The sequence below is a fragment of the Cryptococcus neoformans genome, chromosome 3, assembly GCF_000149385.1.
Source record: "Cryptococcus neoformans var. neoformans B-3501A chromosome 3, whole genome shotgun sequence".
Taxonomy (NCBI): Eukaryota; Fungi; Basidiomycota; class Tremellomycetes; order Tremellales; family Cryptococcaceae; genus Cryptococcus; species Cryptococcus deneoformans.
Window position 1 is genome coordinate 61,154 of NC_009179.1, and position 17,992 is coordinate 79,145.

The 17,992-nt window shown below is 47.4% G+C and overlaps 7 protein-coding genes across 7 annotated transcripts in view; 3 read left to right on the plus strand and 4 right to left on the minus strand.

The window, feature by feature from the left end:
• Window positions 1-913: 913 nt before the first annotated feature.
• On the plus strand, window positions 914-3,271 carry CNBC0180 (hypothetical protein; the record flags this gene model as incomplete). Its single annotated transcript, XM_771431.1, has 6 exons — window positions 914-1,335; window positions 1,403-1,544; window positions 1,610-1,670; window positions 1,730-1,967; window positions 2,054-2,685; window positions 2,790-3,271. 6 exons carry the CDS (start codon window positions 914-916, stop codon window positions 3,269-3,271), a joined length of 1,977 nt encoding a protein of 658 aa, XP_776524.1.
• A 184-nt stretch (window positions 3,272-3,455) lies between these two features.
• On the minus strand, window positions 3,456-4,432 carry CNBC0190 (hypothetical protein; the record flags this gene model as incomplete). Its single annotated transcript, XM_771432.1, has 7 exons — window positions 3,456-3,561; window positions 3,611-3,654; window positions 3,723-3,978; window positions 4,055-4,127; window positions 4,185-4,261; window positions 4,332-4,352; window positions 4,401-4,432. 7 exons carry the CDS (start codon window positions 4,430-4,432, stop codon window positions 3,456-3,458), a joined length of 609 nt encoding a protein of 202 aa, XP_776525.1.
• Window positions 4,433-5,444: 1,012 nt separating this feature from the next.
• Window positions 5,445-6,512, minus strand: CNBC0200 (60S ribosomal protein L12; the record flags this gene model as incomplete). The annotated part of the gene is made up of 5 exons (XM_771433.1): window positions 5,445-5,609; window positions 5,678-5,810; window positions 5,868-5,956; window positions 6,198-6,275; window positions 6,480-6,512. The coding sequence occupies 5 exons, from the start codon at window positions 6,510-6,512 to the stop codon at window positions 5,445-5,447; spliced, it is 498 nt and encodes a 165-aa protein (XP_776526.1).
• An 894-nt stretch (window positions 6,513-7,406) lies between these two features.
• Window positions 7,407-8,526, plus strand: CNBC0210 (hypothetical protein; the record flags this gene model as incomplete). The annotated part of the gene is made up of 3 exons (XM_771434.1): window positions 7,407-8,129; window positions 8,205-8,369; window positions 8,446-8,526. The coding sequence occupies 3 exons, from the start codon at window positions 7,407-7,409 to the stop codon at window positions 8,524-8,526; spliced, it is 969 nt and encodes a 322-aa protein (XP_776527.1).
• A 1,850-nt stretch (window positions 8,527-10,376) lies between these two features.
• Window positions 10,377-12,607, plus strand: CNBC0220 (hypothetical protein; the record flags this gene model as incomplete). The annotated part of the gene is made up of 5 exons (XM_771435.1): window positions 10,377-10,398; window positions 10,445-11,257; window positions 11,303-11,793; window positions 11,849-12,290; window positions 12,393-12,607. 5 exons carry the CDS (start codon window positions 10,377-10,379, stop codon window positions 12,605-12,607), a joined length of 1,983 nt encoding a protein of 660 aa, XP_776528.1.
• A 385-nt stretch (window positions 12,608-12,992) lies between these two features.
• CNBC0230 (hypothetical protein) lies at window positions 12,993-15,574 on the minus strand (the record flags this gene model as incomplete). Its single annotated transcript, XM_771436.1, has 5 exons — window positions 12,993-13,989; window positions 14,073-14,857; window positions 14,913-15,101; window positions 15,155-15,262; window positions 15,314-15,574. 5 exons carry the CDS (start codon window positions 15,572-15,574, stop codon window positions 12,993-12,995), a joined length of 2,340 nt encoding a protein of 779 aa, XP_776529.1.
• A 2,202-nt stretch (window positions 15,575-17,776) lies between these two features.
• Window positions 17,777-17,992, minus strand: part of CNBC0240 (hypothetical protein) — a gene marked incomplete at both ends in the record, with an annotated part of 2,055 nt that continues 1,839 nt past the window's right edge. The window contains 2 exons of the mRNA XM_771437.1: window positions 17,777-17,841; window positions 17,945-17,992. The exon at window positions 17,945-17,992 is cut by the window's right edge and continues 170 nt beyond it. Coding sequence (XP_776530.1) covers window positions 17,777-17,841; window positions 17,945-17,992 — 113 coding nt within the window. The remainder of the gene's footprint in view (window positions 17,842-17,944) is intronic.

Here is a 17,992-nt window from a genome sequence, read left to right on the forward strand (position 1 = left end):
TAATAAGCGGGATGCGAAAAGGAAGCGGAAGATGAGAGGATGTAAAGGGGTCTGGGTGGTGCGCGCGGGCCGCCAAAGGACGACTGGGCGGGCAAGGGGAAGACATGCGTCGGCCACCGGTCGTAAGACAGGCATTACAAATCCGTCACAACCATATCCGGGGTATTTCTAATCAAATTACAACTCCCATTACGAATTTCTATCCAAACAAACACGGACGCGGAGCCGCGGAAGTAATCAACAACGCACAAACAATGTAAACAACCCCCCATTTTTCGCTTGTATAAAAAAAGGCACCATTTCAGGGAGCGGCGCTGCCCTTGGTGCGATAATCCCGACAAATGTGGCCATGCCGAGATGACCGCGTCCAGGGGGACTTATTACTAGCTCGTTCCGTTTCCTTCACAGTCCTAATGCCTCCCACCATGAATTCCTACGAAGTTAACAAAGATCTCAACATATCCTACCCATGAAACAGCAATTGAAACCAAACTGAAGTCAAATCAGAATCCAGTGTCATAGTCTGGATAAAATTTTAATTGACTATCTTATTTCTCTGTGCTGCAAGTGCATCGAGGATTTTAAGACGGACCTATTATTATTTCCTCGTTCCGCTCTTGATCCATCTAGTTTAATTGCACCTTGCGCTTCTTCCTACTCCTTGGCGACATATTCATATGCTATCTCATATAACCCTCAAATCGGCTATCTTTCTATGCTTCCTTTTGCATTGGACATACCGTTAAGCGACTTGGCGTGGTGTTTTCATATGCTGTAATAGCAATAGAGGTTGTAAACGATGACGCGACTAGGACGCCGCTCACATCCGATATAAGTACACCGATATAACTGATGATAAGATCGATCCATATCTTGAACGAAATCGTCTTAACCAGTAGTGTACGAAGGCTGTATGCCTAGACCCTGTTTGAAGAACACAACAGCTCCATTCCTTAGAACTTGCAGTACACGAGTACCCCAAAATTGGGCGGATCGCTCGCTATACACTACCACCACCACTAGGCCTACAGCCGGCAACGACAGCACGCCGTGCATTTGGAGCTTCGCCACAGCATCATCATCTTTTTCAAATCTCCAAATCAAGAGGTCTTCACCGCATACGCATATCATACCTTTGAGCTGTTGCTGTAGAATAAATCCTAGGAACATGACGACCGAGACAGGTAAACCTGTCATTCGCGTGGCCGTCATAGGCGCCGGGGCGTCCGGTCTAACTCAAACACAACAGTTACTCGAAGCTTGGAGTAGGAAAGCGGTCAAGACAAAGCTGGAAGTCGTTGCGTTTGAAGCTCGAGGAGATGTTGGCGGAGTATGGTGAGTTGTCACTTTTTGCCCGCTGTTCGGACCCGCTGGCCTATTACTGATGAATGAACTCATCCAGGTTATCGGAAGATGGACCCAAGCAGGCCGAGAGGACTAGCTTACCAGGCGAAAACGATAAGATGGACGATGTATTCTCTTATTCAACAGCCTCCAAGATATCGTCGCCGATGTACGAAGGTTTGCGAACCAATATCCCAGCTGTAGGCATTGCCATGCTGCAACCGTTGTCTGGTTAAACCCAAGTCGCTGACCTTGAACTAAATAGCCTATAATGGCTTTCAGAGGGTTTAAATTTCCGGAAAAGACGCCTCTTTTCCCAGATCGAGGTGAGAGACAAGTCTAACGATACATTGTGTTATAGAGCTCACAACGTTAACATGAGTAGCCGCTGTACTGAAGTACCTTCAGGACTATGCCAAAGCATACGAGCTCCTCCCTTACATCCGTTTCAACACTCGTGTAGAGCGGGTCTACCTTACTTCTACTACCCGTGGCTCTGATAAACGAAGATGGACGGTCGAATCTGTATCTGGCAACTCTAAAACATCCGAAGAGTTTGACTATATAAGCGTGTCGAATGGGCATTACAGCGATGGATGGATACCCAACACACCCGGCCTCAGGTAAGTCAACCATTCCATTTATATGTTTTTACATCCCTGCTTTTTCATTTACCTGTTTCTTGCCGTCTCCATCACCTTTAAAACAGCTCATTCCCAGGCCAAATCATCCATTCTAGATTCTACCGCAGAGCCTCCGACCATGCCGGCCAGACCGTCCTCGTCGTCGGATCTTTTGCATCAGGCGGCGATATCTCCCGCCTCCTCGCTTCCCACAATATCGACAAATATGATCCATCCGGCCAACCATTGAGCCGTTCGCTCACCCCCGACCAAAAGTTAGATGATTCTTCCTCTTTGAAAGCCGCTACAGGGGAAAACTTTATCAAAGTTTACGTCTCGTCGTCTGGCGCTACCTCGCACTCCGTAAGCCCTGACGGACCCTGTGCTCCATATATCCACAATCTGCCCCTCATCTCCCATCTTTCACCGCCTTCTTCCGCCTATCCTAAAGGTGTCATCCACTTTGAAGACGGACAACAGCTCTCAGGGGTGGATACAATCATCTACGCCACGGGGTACAATTTTGCTTACCCTTTTTTCAAGCGTGCAGACAAACCTTGGGATGAGGTGGATTTGGTTGATGGGGTGATTAGGAGTGGGGAGAGGAAGGGAGGTGAGGAATGGGAGGAGGGCGGGGTAAAAGGTTTGGGAATGAAGAAGCTTGATGAGCTGTTACTGTTTCTGAAAGGAGATCGCAGTATCGCCTTTCCTGCTCTCTGTGAGTTTTCGTTTAGCGCATAAGGCTCAGTTTCCCATCTTGGGGTCCTACTTCTTCCCATATCACAAAACAAAATGGGGCTCTAACGGTTATACCTTTTACAGCCTATCAAGTAGTTCCCTTCCCTCTTGCGCAAGTGCAGGCTCGTCTCACCTCCCTCCTCTGGGCAAATCTCCTTCCTTCTTTCCCCGAACATCCCGCTCTACCTGAAAACCCATCGAACCCTTATTCCAAACAATCAGTTTCTGTACCATCCATCAATCACTTAGACGTATCATCTTTGAGCGCACCTCAACCCGATATCACAGTCACTGCTGCAGCAACACCTCCCACTACCACTACCAAAGTTTGTTCTTCCTCTTCACCATCAACTACCCCGCTCGATCGTAAAACCCTTAGTGCGAGACAAAAGCTCCTATTCGGCACACCGTATGAATGGACATACTCTGAATATCTCATGTCGCTCATGTCGGAAGCAGAGGGTGGGAAAGAGGCGGAAGTAGAAGAGCACTGGAAGAAAATTGAGCCTTGGAGGAGGGAAATGAGGGACAGAAAAGATTTGAGGAAAAAGACACTTGGATATTAGTAGCTTGAAAGTCGTGATAGGCATAGAAATAGGTGTAAGACGACGTTGGCTGTTGCGCCGCCCAGTGCCAAACGTAATGACCCGACGCAGACATAGATATAGCTGGTATCTAGATCATTATAAATGCTGATAACATATAGTTTTATAGAAAAGCGATACAAACTGAAACACAGTACATCGTGCATCAATCTTCTCTATCAAGGAATGATGCCCCCTTGTCATTCTCAATCTTCCGAGTGAAATTTGTGTACCATTGCTGGAATACTGAAAGAGGAATTTGTGTATCAGGCCTGCATCGTGGATCAGATATGTGCACTTCGTAACGTGAACCACACTTACGTCAAAGCTCCCTCCCCCCCGAAAGAATGTAAAAAGTTAAACAACTTTGTTTCACAACATATCAGCTCCTATTCCATCATTCGGATGTAACAACGTCCAAATTTCGACTCACGTTCCTGACAACCTTTTCAGCTACCTTGCCTACATCCACATTCTTCACCAGCTCTTTTCCCTTCCCATCTCCGCCTGTCACTCCTGCTCCGGAACCAGAAGCGCTCTGACTCAACCCAGCAGCAATAGCCTCCAATTGTTGTAAGGGCGCAATCTCAATACCCAGTTGCGCTGGTGGAGACGGTTGTCCGATGGGAGCGTTCGGGGGCAAGTGCGAACGAACACGGAAGATGGCTGAAGGCTTCGTATTTGTCAAACTGAATCACATGTTAGCATTCCGTGGTTAAGTGACAACGAGTAGGCAGGTAATGGACTACGGGAGGAGTCACGTACACTCCAAGGGGGATGTACTCTTTACCCGGCCAAGCAAAGTGTACAGATGCACCGAAACCTTCAGGAAATGGCACTGTGTAATTTATAAGCACATATCCTCCTTACTCGGAGACTTATACTGTGCACCCACCAGTTCCAAGTAAGAAGACAGTCAAGTGGTTGATCTCGTAGGGCTGTTCAAGGGGAAAGACGAAATGTGTTTCGTCACTGCCGGGGATAGTCAGGAAGTCAGTCATTGAGCTTAGAAATAGTACCCTATATATTGTTATGGACTTACATTTGTTGTAAGTTGGTCTGACTATATGTTGCGAATGAGCAAGGGGTGGTATAAGATGGAAGAACTTACACCAAACGTCCAGCAACGATAGCTCCAAACATGATATATTTCCTGTCTTCCGAGAGGTGTATGTATTTGTATATCTAGGTTAGATGAAGGTGTATATGAATGATCTAATATATGGTTCAGTCTTCCGAGAATGCAGTCACGAACTTGAGTGGTTATACGGGAAGGCAATACGTACGTAAATCGATCTCTCAAAGAACTCGAAGACGAGAGAATGCTCCAGAAAACGATGACATCAACAGTAGGACGCTCGAAAGAGAGGCGCGCATCTCCGACGGCAAAGTGAATTTTCGAAGAAGCCCTTCAACCACTTTCATCGAGCCCAGCGGAAGAGCAGTTATAAAATATATCTGGGAAAGTAGAGTTTGTTGTAGTATGGCGGATCATGTTGCATGATAACATATTTTGCAACTTTGCGATTCCTACTCTTATTTGTGAACTGTGTGGGGTACCAAAACCCTATATCACGATACATTCTTGACTCATATTTTATCTCAGCTTGTTAGGTCGGCTCGTTGAAACTGTGTTGAAATAGAAGGCAGCAGCAACAGTCGGCATTATCGAAGCAGCCTCAGTGAGTACTTCCGAAAACACCATCAATTTTCTCAAGTTCTCTTCAAATGTTGTAGCTTGACAAAAACTGCTACAACCGGCGTCAGAGTAACGAAAGTGACAATGAAAATAATCCTCCTGGAAATTCAACGAGGATTGGTCTCAGGTTTCGGATAGGCGCTGGTCAGTTCCGAGTTTCGACAGTAGACGAGCCGAGACGACAAACGGGGTCGATCGCATGGCTCTTCGTGCAAACCAAACGTTCAGTCATGCAAAACACTTGTCGTCTGCGTCTCCCAAATAAAACAAAGGAACAGTTAGTAGAATGGGCCGCTGAGATTGCCGAAAGCTTCTCATCCTAACACCCGACTTCAAGCAGCCTCACACCTTATTCCGACCGCATTGTCACTCAAACCACTCCCTGTTCAAAAAATGTGTGTCTGTGAAGCCATGCATCCCCTATCCTACACGCCCCTTACGAGTACGCCCAAAAGTTTACTCGTCGGGAACGACAATCTCGCCCTCTTGGATAGCAACAATGATGTCGTGGGGGTTCTTGCCGTCAACAGTGCAACCAACAGAGTGAGCGGTACCGAGGATTTCACGGACACCACCAGAAAGGTTCTTGGCGAAAGACTTGTGGGCCATCTTACGGGCAATCTAGAGAAAGTGTCTGGTTAGTAAAGAACACAAGAATTTTTGGTCTGGATGGCAAAGATATAGCTCACGTCGTAAATCTGGTCAAGGGGGACGTTACCGGAGTGCTTGATGTTCTTCTCCTTCTTCCTGTCCCTAGGAGGCTCCTTGAGGGCCTTGATGACAAGGGAAGAGGCGGAAGGAACAACGGAGACGGCAGCTTGCCTAAAGTTGATGCATCAGAAATTGAAACTTTGGAGCTCTGAAAGTCGATAAACTCACCTGTTCTGGATAGTGAGCTGGACAGTCACTCGGAGACCTTTCCAGTCACCAGTGGCCTTGGCAATGTCTTCTCCGACCTTCTTGGGGGACTATAGGAAACCAATCAGCCGAAGGCCCACAAAAATCGTATGACAGCGGCGTGTCTGTGTTTTGTCCTCCTCCATAACTCTCATACGCTCCTTATCCTGCCCTTCGCAATATTCGTCTCTCACTGACACGTCCCAAATTTTCCCATCACACCCTCCAGCCGACACTCGTCGCGTTGAAACCGTTCGCTCCCTCCAGGTTCTACTATGCACAGACACGCCAGCTCCAATGGCAATGACTCACGAGACCAAGGGGACCGATCTTGGGGGCCAAAGCGGAAGAGGCACCGACCTCACCACCGGTCGCTCGGAGGTAGATGATCTATTTGAGTGTCGAATTTAGGCCGACCAAGAGTGCAATTTGATTACCATGAGGTTGCAAAGTAATAAAGAGGGTAGATTGAAGGATACAGACGTAATCGTTACGGTCGTGGGAGATGGTTAATTTGTACAGTTGAAGAGGCAGCAATTGTCACACAAATCAGTCTCTCGCCCACGTTCCCTGGTATTTTCTCATCCAACGCACCTTAACCTCGCTGGGGTCGAACTTGGGGGGCATTGTCGGATGTAGGGTGGTGAGGGGTAGGTAGCTTTTAAGGAGAGTTTTTTGAAGAGCAAGAAGAAAAGACGTTATTCACTCGAGAATGTCAAAGTCGACCACCGCGGCCCCTCGCCAGCAGAGGCGCTGGGAGCGAGTGCTCGCCCCGACAATATATTGCCGAATTGCCGACTACCAAAAAGCAGTGGCGAGTGTCCGGTGAACGGGAGCAATCGCTTTTCGGCGATAAGGCAAGTCCGACAATTTCGAAGACTCATAGTTCGGCGAGATCCGAGACGCGACTAACCCTGTTCAGGGTCGTTGTTGTAATGAACAACGCCAGACGCGCACTGCTGTTACGTATGCAAGCAAACAGCTTGGTTGATAGCGGCCGGCAAGAGCTGGGCAGTTAGTTGCCGGATGGCCCGAGTATCTCGGTGTTTGCTCGTGAGTCTACTCACGCACGAGCCCAACACTTCCCGTTCCATGTCCGATTAGCTTGCTTGATGACCACCTGCAGTGAAAAATCCAGCGGCTATTACCAAAGTATTCATGACACCAAAAATATGCAGCTAACCTGCACACTAGTCAAGCCAGATTGGATGTCGACTCCTTCGTCGTACGATCACGAGACTCGCTTATGAGAAGGTGAGTACCTTCGTCATGCGTGCTATTTTCCAAAGAACACTGTCTGATCACCTCAACATTCGCCGCTGTCAGCTTCCGATCTTCATTCAACGACACCTCTATACTCTGCTAGGTTATTTTAACGAGTAGACAGGCCCCGACGAGGAAGAAGAGGAAACTTTATCGAGTTCCCGCCCAGCACCTCGCTCATTGTATTATTTACCCGCTGTATCGGGTTAACAGAGGCCACCCCACATCTCTATCGCCTTTGTAAGACAAGCAAGCACAATGTCTATTAGTGGGAAGCAGCCGTTCTTTCCCCCACCAGCGTACTCCCCTCGTCGGACTTCTGCAGCTTTAGTCGCCACCAACCCATACACCAACGCCACTTACCATTCTCCCGATGCCGAATACGAACTCTACGCGCCAGTGGACGAATACAGCCTTCCGCCGTCTTTCACACAACTGCCGAGACTAGACAAGCTTGCCCCTGTACACGACATCATTCTTCAACACTTCTCCGACATTGAGCCACTCAAAGCGCTCACCTTGTGCTCCGAGGTCTATGATCTCGTCATACCTCACCTGTACCACTATGTTAAGACTAGCAAAGGTCTACTGAAAGGCCTTGACTTCCGATCAAAGACGTGGAAGAGAAAGCAGAAAGCTTTAAGCTACGTGAAGGTTCTGGAGATTGACAATATGGAAGAGATGTGGCGAATCGCAATGCTGGGTTACAAAGAGTATTCAGGCCTCCCTAGGTCATATACCGATGTCTTCCCCAATGTGCGTCAGATCGTCATATCCCAAGAAGCTTTAATTGGGATCTATGTGATGAAGAAAGAAGGAGAGCCACAGAGGACCTGGAGCATAGAGGAATTGAGGACAGCGTTGAGGTTACAGTTTCCACCGATCGTCACCGAGGTCATAGGCCCACTACCTCGAGAAACAGGCGGTGAATCTGCCGCAAAAACCATAGTTTTCCCTGTGCAAAGGCCTGAGACCTGTCGAGTACGTGATTATGCTTCAAACTCGTCCTCTTCCACGACCTTTGTTTTCAAACTGACAGTGCTTTCCTCTTTACAGTTCACCTCACCACCGTCTACACCGATGAGCACCCGCATCCTATCGTACTTCCGTTATCGCCCTCAGCAAGGTCAACAGTCTCAACAACAGCAATCGAATCAACAGCCGACATACAGCCAAGTGACCGACAGAAGATTTCAACCTGACATATCATCATGTGAATCTGTAAGGACGCCTTTCCTCGTATTCTTTTCACCATCGGCATATAGCAGCTGCTAATCATTATTTGATCCTATTTCAGGCGCATGTGTCGGTGTGCTCATTTGGGTTGCCGTTCATGCGGTCAACCTCGCGAAGGCGAAGCAGCCATGCAGGGGGCTGATGAAGGAAGACAGCAAATAAAGCGTTGAAGTCGTTGGGCTTACGATCTTTGACTACATACAATTGTATACGCGGATTTATCTATAACTGCTACCTGTAAGTATAATGAAGAGGGAGGGAGGACGGAATATGAAATCAATGAAAGAGACTATGTTAAAAGATGACGAGAGTCTTGTTGACGAGTTGTAAGTTCACGCCTATCGTTTCGAATCCCGACTTGGCTAATTGCCCCTTCTGTTCATCGGTCTTCTGTCCTCTTCTAGCCGGCCTGTGCACCGTTACAAGACACCAAGTGATGAACAATGGCCGCATCACCAATCCAATCATTGGTCGTAGATAGATCTCATTACGAGTTTATCGACCAACGTCCCATCAAGCTCCATCTCATGAGCGAGGTTTGATCAGGGATGTAGAAAGGCGAGGTCGATAGGTTGTGATTCGATGGGTAGTATTATTTTGGGCCAATATTGAGCCCAGTGGATCGATGATAACGGTCTTGTGGTTGGCTTTGTTGTATCGTAGTAAATCGCCGGCTGCGTTCTTGTATGTATCTGAGTAGTCAAATATTTCTTTGTTCACCCACAGTTGAAGCAATTATCATATACTGTACAGTATTCAGTTCTGATAAGAAACTCTATACAACGAAATTATCAATCGGGACATAGTACCACCAACCTTACTATCGTCACTTTCCTTTCGTTGCTCCCACATGACACCACCCATCGTTTTCATTATTTTAATCAAACTTATGCCTCGCCCTTCTTAACATTTTTTTTTTCTTTCGTCTGGATAAAAATGATGGCGGATCGGAAACCCTTCCCTATTACTCCCTTCATGGAGATCAAAAATGTAAACGACGTTGATCAGAAAGACAAAGTGCTTGAAAAATATCTGTTTTCCACGAGCCAAAAGGCCAATCGATTTGGCCGAGTTATTTGATGTGTCGAGCATCATATCTTGGAGCTTGCGCTAAATGGGGAGGGCGGGTGGTGGCATAAGGTCTTCATTGTATGATCATGTTGAATGTCTATAGGGTGCTTTTACATACATTAGGGAATTCCAAAATTGAATGTGAACCCATGGAACGAATGAAAAGATCAAAAAGAATTACCAGTGTATGAACGAATGTAAGCATTCGGTGGTACGGAGCCTAGTACTACCCAGCTGCGTGGTGTCGGGAATAAGCGGCCCAATGAGAAGCCGTCTGGTACGCTTCCAGATGTTGGTGGACACGGATGGATGCATGGAGAACACAAGATGTCTGGTGATATGGACGCATCTTTCACAAATACTCCATACATTATCCTCTACAACTCCAGAATAGACGTTTGTGCAACATCTGCCAGCGAAGGCTAGCCATAACAAATATAAGTAAGTATTTAGTAAACTCCTCGCTTCATCCGGGCCCGCCGTCATCACTCAGCGCGCCAAAAACTTGAATTCAACGAAAGCGAGCGTTATCATTCGTCATTATATCGATTTCATTCATCTCTTGCATCCAATTTTTCCACATACACGCCTACCAGGTGAGTGCAGTACGTGCCATGCGGGAAGCATCAGAGTGTAGCTTACCAAAGGAAACAATTTAGTCATCAGGTCTTTCCAGGAAGAGTACTGTACCGGAATTACTCCCCGGTAAACAGCTGCTTTTGTTGTTCTCTTTGAGCCATACCTCTCGAGACAACCAGGTGAGCGCAGCTATGTTATGTCAAGAGCAACTGCTAACCGAGGAATCGCAGGCAATCGATAGGTTCTTCCAGGAAGAGATACTCACTTCATTAAAATTATTTATCGGCGACTAGCTGCTGTAGTTGTTTCTATTCAAGCCGTAACCCTGTTGAGACAAAACAGATGTCAGATCAATCGGAAAGAGGTACGCTCCCACACTCAGGCGTAGAAAACTGACAACTCGCTCCCAGACGTTAAGATAGATGATATGCCAACCTCATCCTCATCCTCATCCTCCGAACCCCATTACACCCTCTCACCCCATCCACCCCACACTGACTCATCATTTCACCCCTTACCTACCGACCCAACACCTCCTCCTCAACCTATGTGCCTTCGCGAAGCCCCCGGACCCGACATCTTTTCGGACCATCGTCCCACTCTTGCCGAGTTCCGCGCCAGTGAAGGTCCTGCCGCAAGAGCTTCAAAACTCAGGGCGCTCTGGAAATCTCTTCCCGCCCTTCCATCCATTCCTGATGGCGACGAACCCACACCGACAAAAAAGATGCAGCTTCCTGGCCAGGGTACCACTGCGGCCCTGTCGCCTGAGCGCGCTGAGAGGTTAAGAAGGCTCTACGAAGAAGAATTGGTCAAGCGTATTAGCGAGGAGAGACCGGATAGTTCATTATGGGGTGGACCTGATGACCTTGAGCCGGAAATGAAGAATTTAAAGGGAAAAGGTATCGCGTGGCAAGATTTCAGGCGGTTCTTATGGGATAAGGAAAGAGAGTTGTGGGATATCTTCCAGGAACTGGATCATAACGCCGACGGCCGTCTTGACGCGCAAGAGATGAGAGCCGCACTTTCTCGTTCAGGGGTGGACGTCACGCCGGCAACTGTTTCTGATCTTGTCCATTTCCTCGCCAGTCCCTCTAACAAAGAAGGCTTACCTAAAGGGCCCTCGCAGGGAGGTTCAGAAGAGGGGTTGTACCTTACGTTCGCCGATTTCAGAGATTTCCTGATCATGTTGCCCAGAAAAGCGACGCCATTTGAAATCTACAAATGTAAGCATACCGTCCTTGTCTTCCTACTAAACTAATTTCCTATAGTCTACCAAGTCCGGAAACGATTTTCTGACGGCCGAGGTGCCGCTCGCGTCGACAAAGAAGGCGATATAAGCATCTCCTTCCCCAAAGCCCCCAACTCACCTCAAACATCTACCGCCGCTGGATTCTTCCACCCCCCAAAACAACATAAAGAAGAAGACGAAGAGTTTGCCGACACCCCCGGACCATACGACGAGGACGTTGAAGTCGTGCAGGAAGATAGGCATGAGGCATGGAGGTTCCTCCTGGCGGGTGCCATTGCCGGTGGCGTCTCGCGGACGGTGACAGCTCCATTCGACAGGTTGAAAGTCTACCTCATCACGACTGATGATTTTTCTGCTTTCAATCGTCATCCACAAATCAACCATCCTTTACAAAATGGTTTCAGGGCGGTGACGAATCTGTGGGGAGCGGTGCAGAGGATTTATATGGAAGGTGGGGGATTGAGAGCGTTCTGGGTTGGGAATGGATTGAACGTGACAAAGATCCTCCCTGTAAGTATCCCTCTTTCTCGGCGCTCTCAAGATGTTAAAGCTCATAGCTGCATAGGAATCCGCTATCAAATTCGTCTCATATGAACAATCCAAAAAATTCCTCGCCAAATACTGGGATAAAGTCTCAGATCCGTCAGAACTTTCCTCATCTTCCCGTTTCATCTCTGGCGGCGTAGGTGGTATCACCTCCCAATTGGCCATTTACGGTCTCGAAACCCTCAAAACGCGGATACAAAGTGATATTGGCCCGAACCAAGGATGGGAACATGTGGTCAAGACAGCAAAGGAAATGTGGAGAGCAGGAGGGGTCAGGACATATTATCGCGGACTGACGCTGGGTCTGGTCGGCGTTTTCCCGTACAGTGCGATTGATATGGGAACATATGAGACACTCAAGACGGCGTATTGTCGGTCGACAAAGGCGGATGAGCCGCCGGTATTTGCTGTACTCTCGTTTGGAGCGCTTTCAGGTTCTATTGGCGCTGCGACTGTTTATCGTAAGTCCCTTTCTCTCCGTTCCATCCCTCTTTCTCCCCATCTTTCTCGTTATCAGCGTCACATAGCTGAAGACTGATCCCTGCCTTCCTCTCCACTTACAGCTGTCAACCTCCTTCGAACACGACTTCAGGCTTCTGGCTCATCTGGCCATCCACATCAATACACTGGTTTCCGCGACGTTATGCAGCAGACCCTCAAGAATGAAGGATGGAGAGGCCTTTATAAAGGGTTACTGCCTAGTATATTGAAGGTGGGCCCCGCAGTGGGTGTCAGCTGGATTGTGTATGAGGAGTCGAAGAGGATGCTGGGAGTTTAAGAATGAAAGAACGAGTGGTTTGGTCATGAGGAATGATGAATTGATGTATGATGAAGGATGAGGAAATGGAAGGTGAGATGGAATCGAAGAGACGGAAGACGGACAGTTGGAAGAAGACGTCAGAATTCAAGAAACTCAAACATAAATCTTATCGCATAGATACAATCTTCTTCCTCTTTAATTTTTCAACATAAGCATGAGTTGCGGACGTAGATGTATTGTAAACTGCAACAATGAATTTGATGTCATCTGCCGGGAGAGGTAGAGGATTCATCAACAACAATATGCATATGAAGCTATTTCATTTGATGAGACAAGATCTTGTGGAGTTTGCGACAACTTTTACTCTTTTGTCCTATAATTTACTCCGCATAGAGTACAGCTCTCATCTCTCCCCTTCCCTCATCTTCCTTTCCGCATCGGTTTCTGCTTCCTTCACCTTGGCCACCATCAACCGTCGCCTAATTTCCTTCTTCCGTTCTTCCTCGGTGATACTGCGCAGAGCTCTATTCATCGTAGCTTCTAGACCTTTCTCTTTAATCTCTTTAGGGTTTGTGACCTCACTGTTCTCTGCACTTGGGACAGAGGTTGAGGCTGAGGTCGAAGCAGCCCCAGAACGAACGTCTCCTACAGGATTGTGCGACAAAGAACGTTCCCGTTGAGATTTGAGGCGAGACTGAAGCTTCGCCCGGAGGGCTTGTACGTTGGCATCTTCTTTAATAGAGGGAAGTTGTGCAACGGACGACGGTGATAATGGTGGTGCTCCTGGCGGAGGGGTAAGAACCGGGAGGGTGACATTGGGATAGTTAGCGCTGTTAGCATAGTCGGGAGGAGGTATGCCGGGCTGAATCTTTGATTTTGCTTCGGCTTTAGCTCGTTCCAATCGTTCACGTAACGATAACTTGGAGGCTCCTTGCTGCTCTGCTGTCTTTGATCCAGGAACAGACTCCGATGCAACTCTGCTGATTCTCTGCGAAGTCTCGGTTTGGTTTGACAGATTGACTTTGTCTTGAGCAGCCTCCGCTTTGGCCTTTACAAGCTTTTCCCGTAAATTCATTCCAGGCTGATTTGTCGGTGCTTTCGTGACGGCCGCCCCTTTGATAGAAAGTTTTCTCCCAGCCATATGAGGGGGCAAATCCCTCTCCATTCGACCTTTCGAGTTGTTTTGTGGAGGGATAGGACATTCAGGTACAGTTGGTCCTAGACGTGAAGCGAGGGAAGGTGGTGAGGGCATATGAGGTGGTATGTCGCGTCGGTTGGTTGTCGTAGGATTATCCTCACCATCATCTAACCCCTTCTTCGCTGGGCGAGGCGGCGAAGGGAATAGCTCTATCCTTTGCTTCTTTTCGGGCCGTTCCTCGCGTTCATCCTCGATTTGACTCCTGCCATTGTCACTGCCCCATGCCCGCATGCCTCCTCCATCAGTCCGCGTATGTGCCCTTGAGCCTCGTTCTCTGTCACGTACCCTTTCGAACTCATACGGCCGAAGTCTCTTCGTTCTTCCTCCTGAACCCGTGTGTTCCCGCCTTCTATCTGGAACACGCCCTCGACCCCTGCCCCGCCGTCTGATAGAATCACGATACCGCGTGTAATCATGTTCATCCTCATAGTTCGGACCGGCTCTTCTTCTCCGCGGAGGACATCGAGACCAAGAGCGGGAACGCTGGATAGGGGGGGAAGGGTATCGGCGTGGAGGTGATCTATTGCGATAGTAAGAACGAGGACGAGGACTGATTGAACGCGAGGATGATCGAGAAGAGTAAGAGTAGGATAAGTAAGAAGAATATGAGGAGACTGAACGAGATTGTGAACGTCCCCTTGTTGGCGGTGGCGAGCAAGCTGGTGGTCTAGAAGGTGGTATAGGATCGTACTGGGAGATTCGATCAGCCCACTAATCATGACACGTGGTCCAAGGTAACATACCTGAACAATCCCATCATACCCTTTCAGTTCTCGATATGGGCTCCTGAGGTACGAGTATAATTCATGGCAAAAATGCTCTGCTCCATTAGGGAACTCGACGGTATCCATGAAGTCGGATAATAGTCTGACGACCGCTTCTGAGCGTATATCTATCGTCCGCAACAACGAAACGATGTAAGTCGTAAAGAACTCTACATCAAGAGATGGCCAGATGCGTAACTCTCGCCGAATAAATGCTGAGGCGCGTTGGACGAGTTCGGGGTCAGAGGCAATCTGCCGAGGGGTGGGGTTTGCTCGAAAGCGGGTATGGCGGTTGGAGGCGATATGCTATAGGACTTGTCAGACACATTACAATCCAGTGGGCAGAGCATTCATAACGTGCCTTGGCAAATAAACCGTGCTTGTATAATTCCCTCCGACGGTTGACTTGGATGTCCAACTCATCAGGATCCAATTTCTCCCGCTCTCCCCACCTCGGACGTTCCTCTCGTCTCGTTGGAAGCCTCTCTCTTGAAGGGCCAGGGCGAGCAAGATGCGATGATGGTTTAGAAGGTAGAGGAGGGAGATAAAACTGCGGTTTTTTTGTTAGTAATAGACCTCATATAGAAAGACTCATTAACTCACTTTTGTAGGCGCCTCCTCGTCAAGATTATGCAAAAGAAATGGTGCCATTGCCCCAGCGCAAAGAGGACATTTCCGGCTTTGGTTTGACCAGATGCTTATGCATTCAAACTAATAAGGATGATTAGCTCTGTTCCCGCCAACGCAGTTGCATAGACTTACGCAGAACTCGTGTCCGCATACGCCGACAATGGTTCTATCTCTTAATCCCATCAAACAGATGATACACCTCTCCTCATCGCTGTCATCATCATCATCACCCACCTGTGTTTCTTTCCCCACTACATCCGTTTCGTTCCCGTCCTGACCTTCGCGACGTTTACCCTTCTCCCGCTCCAGCGCTTCTCTCTTCTTAAAAGATCGGTGGTAACTTTCGTCGAGAGGCTCGTCAGGATGAGTGTTGATCTCATGTTCCCAGTCCATCTTCTTTCGAGTGGCGGATAGTCTCTCAGATTGGGCTTTTGGCTGTTGGTCGGATTGAGGCGGTGAGGGGGCGATGCTGCTGGCATGAGACAGTATGAAGTCTTCGGCCTCGTCGACTGGCGAGTCCCGCCATCAGCTCGGATTCTGAACGGCAAGGATTCAGGTTACGCACGATATATGTTGTCCTCTACAGCCGCTTTCCGCGGCATAGTTGTATGAGAAAGAATAATAACAAAGAAAGATGAAAGATAATCAAACTGAAAGATGACGAAATGCCTGACTCAGACGGACGTATGTGTTTTGGACGAATCGACCAAGTCGCGCTCTGCCTCCACTTTCAAGGTCCACCCACGACCACTGGTCCACCGCACAGCGAGTGGTGATCGTACATGGATACTCAGCAAATAAGCATATTCCATATATGTGAGTGTAAATACTTGGGGAAATGGTAGCGTATAAAAAGCTGGCACATGCATGGCAACGTCCATTGTATAAGTACTAACAAATTGCAGCTACCGGCACCACTTGTACTGAAAAAATCTACTTCGTAATAATTTCTTATCTTTCTTTTTTCCTTGCTTTGTTGTTCTTCTTTTCCAAATGAAATATGCCGATGACCTTGAAGTATAAAGGTATTTATCTACAACTTTAATGAGATGGGTTACTGTTGAAGTAGAAAGTCGCAATCATCAGAAGGCAAAACATGAAACCCATCATTCATGCATATAATAGCCCAACCAATCATGTTCAAGTGATCCTCCATCTGCATACGGCGAGCTTTTCTCAATCGCTAAGTTGCTACTCGATCTGAACAAGGTCCTTGTGGAGTCTGAGCCACCAAAATCAGATTTACATTTAACAAGTATCCATGAGTAGCACACTTGATCTCGAAAGCCCCGTTTGTTCTTTTCCCGTAGTTCAAAGACCTTAATTAAATATCAGGAAAAGGTTCAAGAAAAGAACTTACTGTTGATTGTTGCTTTTAAGTATTGAAGTTCACCACTGCATTGTGGAAGGCCGGCGACTCGCCCATGAAGCATGATCATTATTATAGCATCGTAAGTCAATTAATACGTATACAATAATAACACAGCAAAAACCATATTAAGTGTCTTTTTCTCAGCATCTCGATAGTTATTAGCTCAGGTATTAGATGTCGTTATTGTTACAACCAACTCCGTTATTATCCCAAGAACCGCCGGACTGTTTGTGTTTCTTATCATTCAAATAGGTAACCAGCAGAAGGGCTCAGGGAGATATTATAGCGCCGCCAGCCTCCTTGAAATCCAGGACAAGCTTTTGAGGCTTTTGGTTCATTCGGAATAGCTATTGCCACAATGATAATAACCGATATCAAAATAGGTACAAGAACGCGCATGTAGATAATATTATCTTCTGATGATGATGATGCACATTGCATTGCTGATGCTTGAAATTTCCTCAAAGGCTGGTTAGATTGACTTGGTCGAGGGGGAGGATAAAAGTGCGCCTCTCTTATTAGAGATAATGTAATAGTCGGGGTAGCGCGGGCAGTAAGCCGTAAACGTCGGATGAAGCAAAAACAATGCCTCGGGAGAAATAGTCACAAATTTGGAAGCTATTGCTCAAGTATGTTGAGACGGGGGGAGCAGGAAGTTGTAGCCCAATTAATTGGGCCTGTTGTTGCTGCTGATGAGATGGCATCGACTTCCTCGTAGTCGTTGAGAAATCAACCGGCTCGTTTGCTTTGCTGAATGATACGAATAATTATTATGGGAGTGATCGGTAGGGGAAGCGGTGGCACGGGTGAGAATTTGCGGCTACAGCTTTGTAGATGGCTTAAATGGAAAACTGAACATTACGGAGAAGGAAATACAACGCCTAGGATGGTGGTTCTACCTCGATTCTTCCCCTTGCCGCTCTTCCCTCCTTGTTTACCGCTGCCGTCGTTGTTGTCATCTCTTATTTCTTTTGCATACGAGGCGCAAGCATATTACGCAAGGTGTTTTTCGAAGTTTTAGAGATACATATAGACATCTTTCCAAATCAGCTCAACAGTATTATCCCCACTCACAACCAGATACCACATCTCAACCGTTTGCCTTTTTGCACTACAATACCATGCATAATGTTGCAGTGATCCCAAAAGAAGATTAATTGGTGTATCGAAATGTATTCTATTCGAGGGAACGAGTTGCTTGTAAGTAATGTTCTTTTCTCTTTTTACTGATGCTTGGGCTTGATGTTGGGGTAGACTTTCCCGGGATTCATCAAATTGAACGGGTCGACTTCAAGGAGTGAGGAACAAACGATCAGCACAAAAATCTTTTCATTTTCATCGCAAAGGGCGGCATAACGAAGGAAAGAAAAGGAGCCAAGATATCAACTCACCAGTCCTCTTTATAGTCTCCATCAAATTAACAGTACCATCCCCCAACT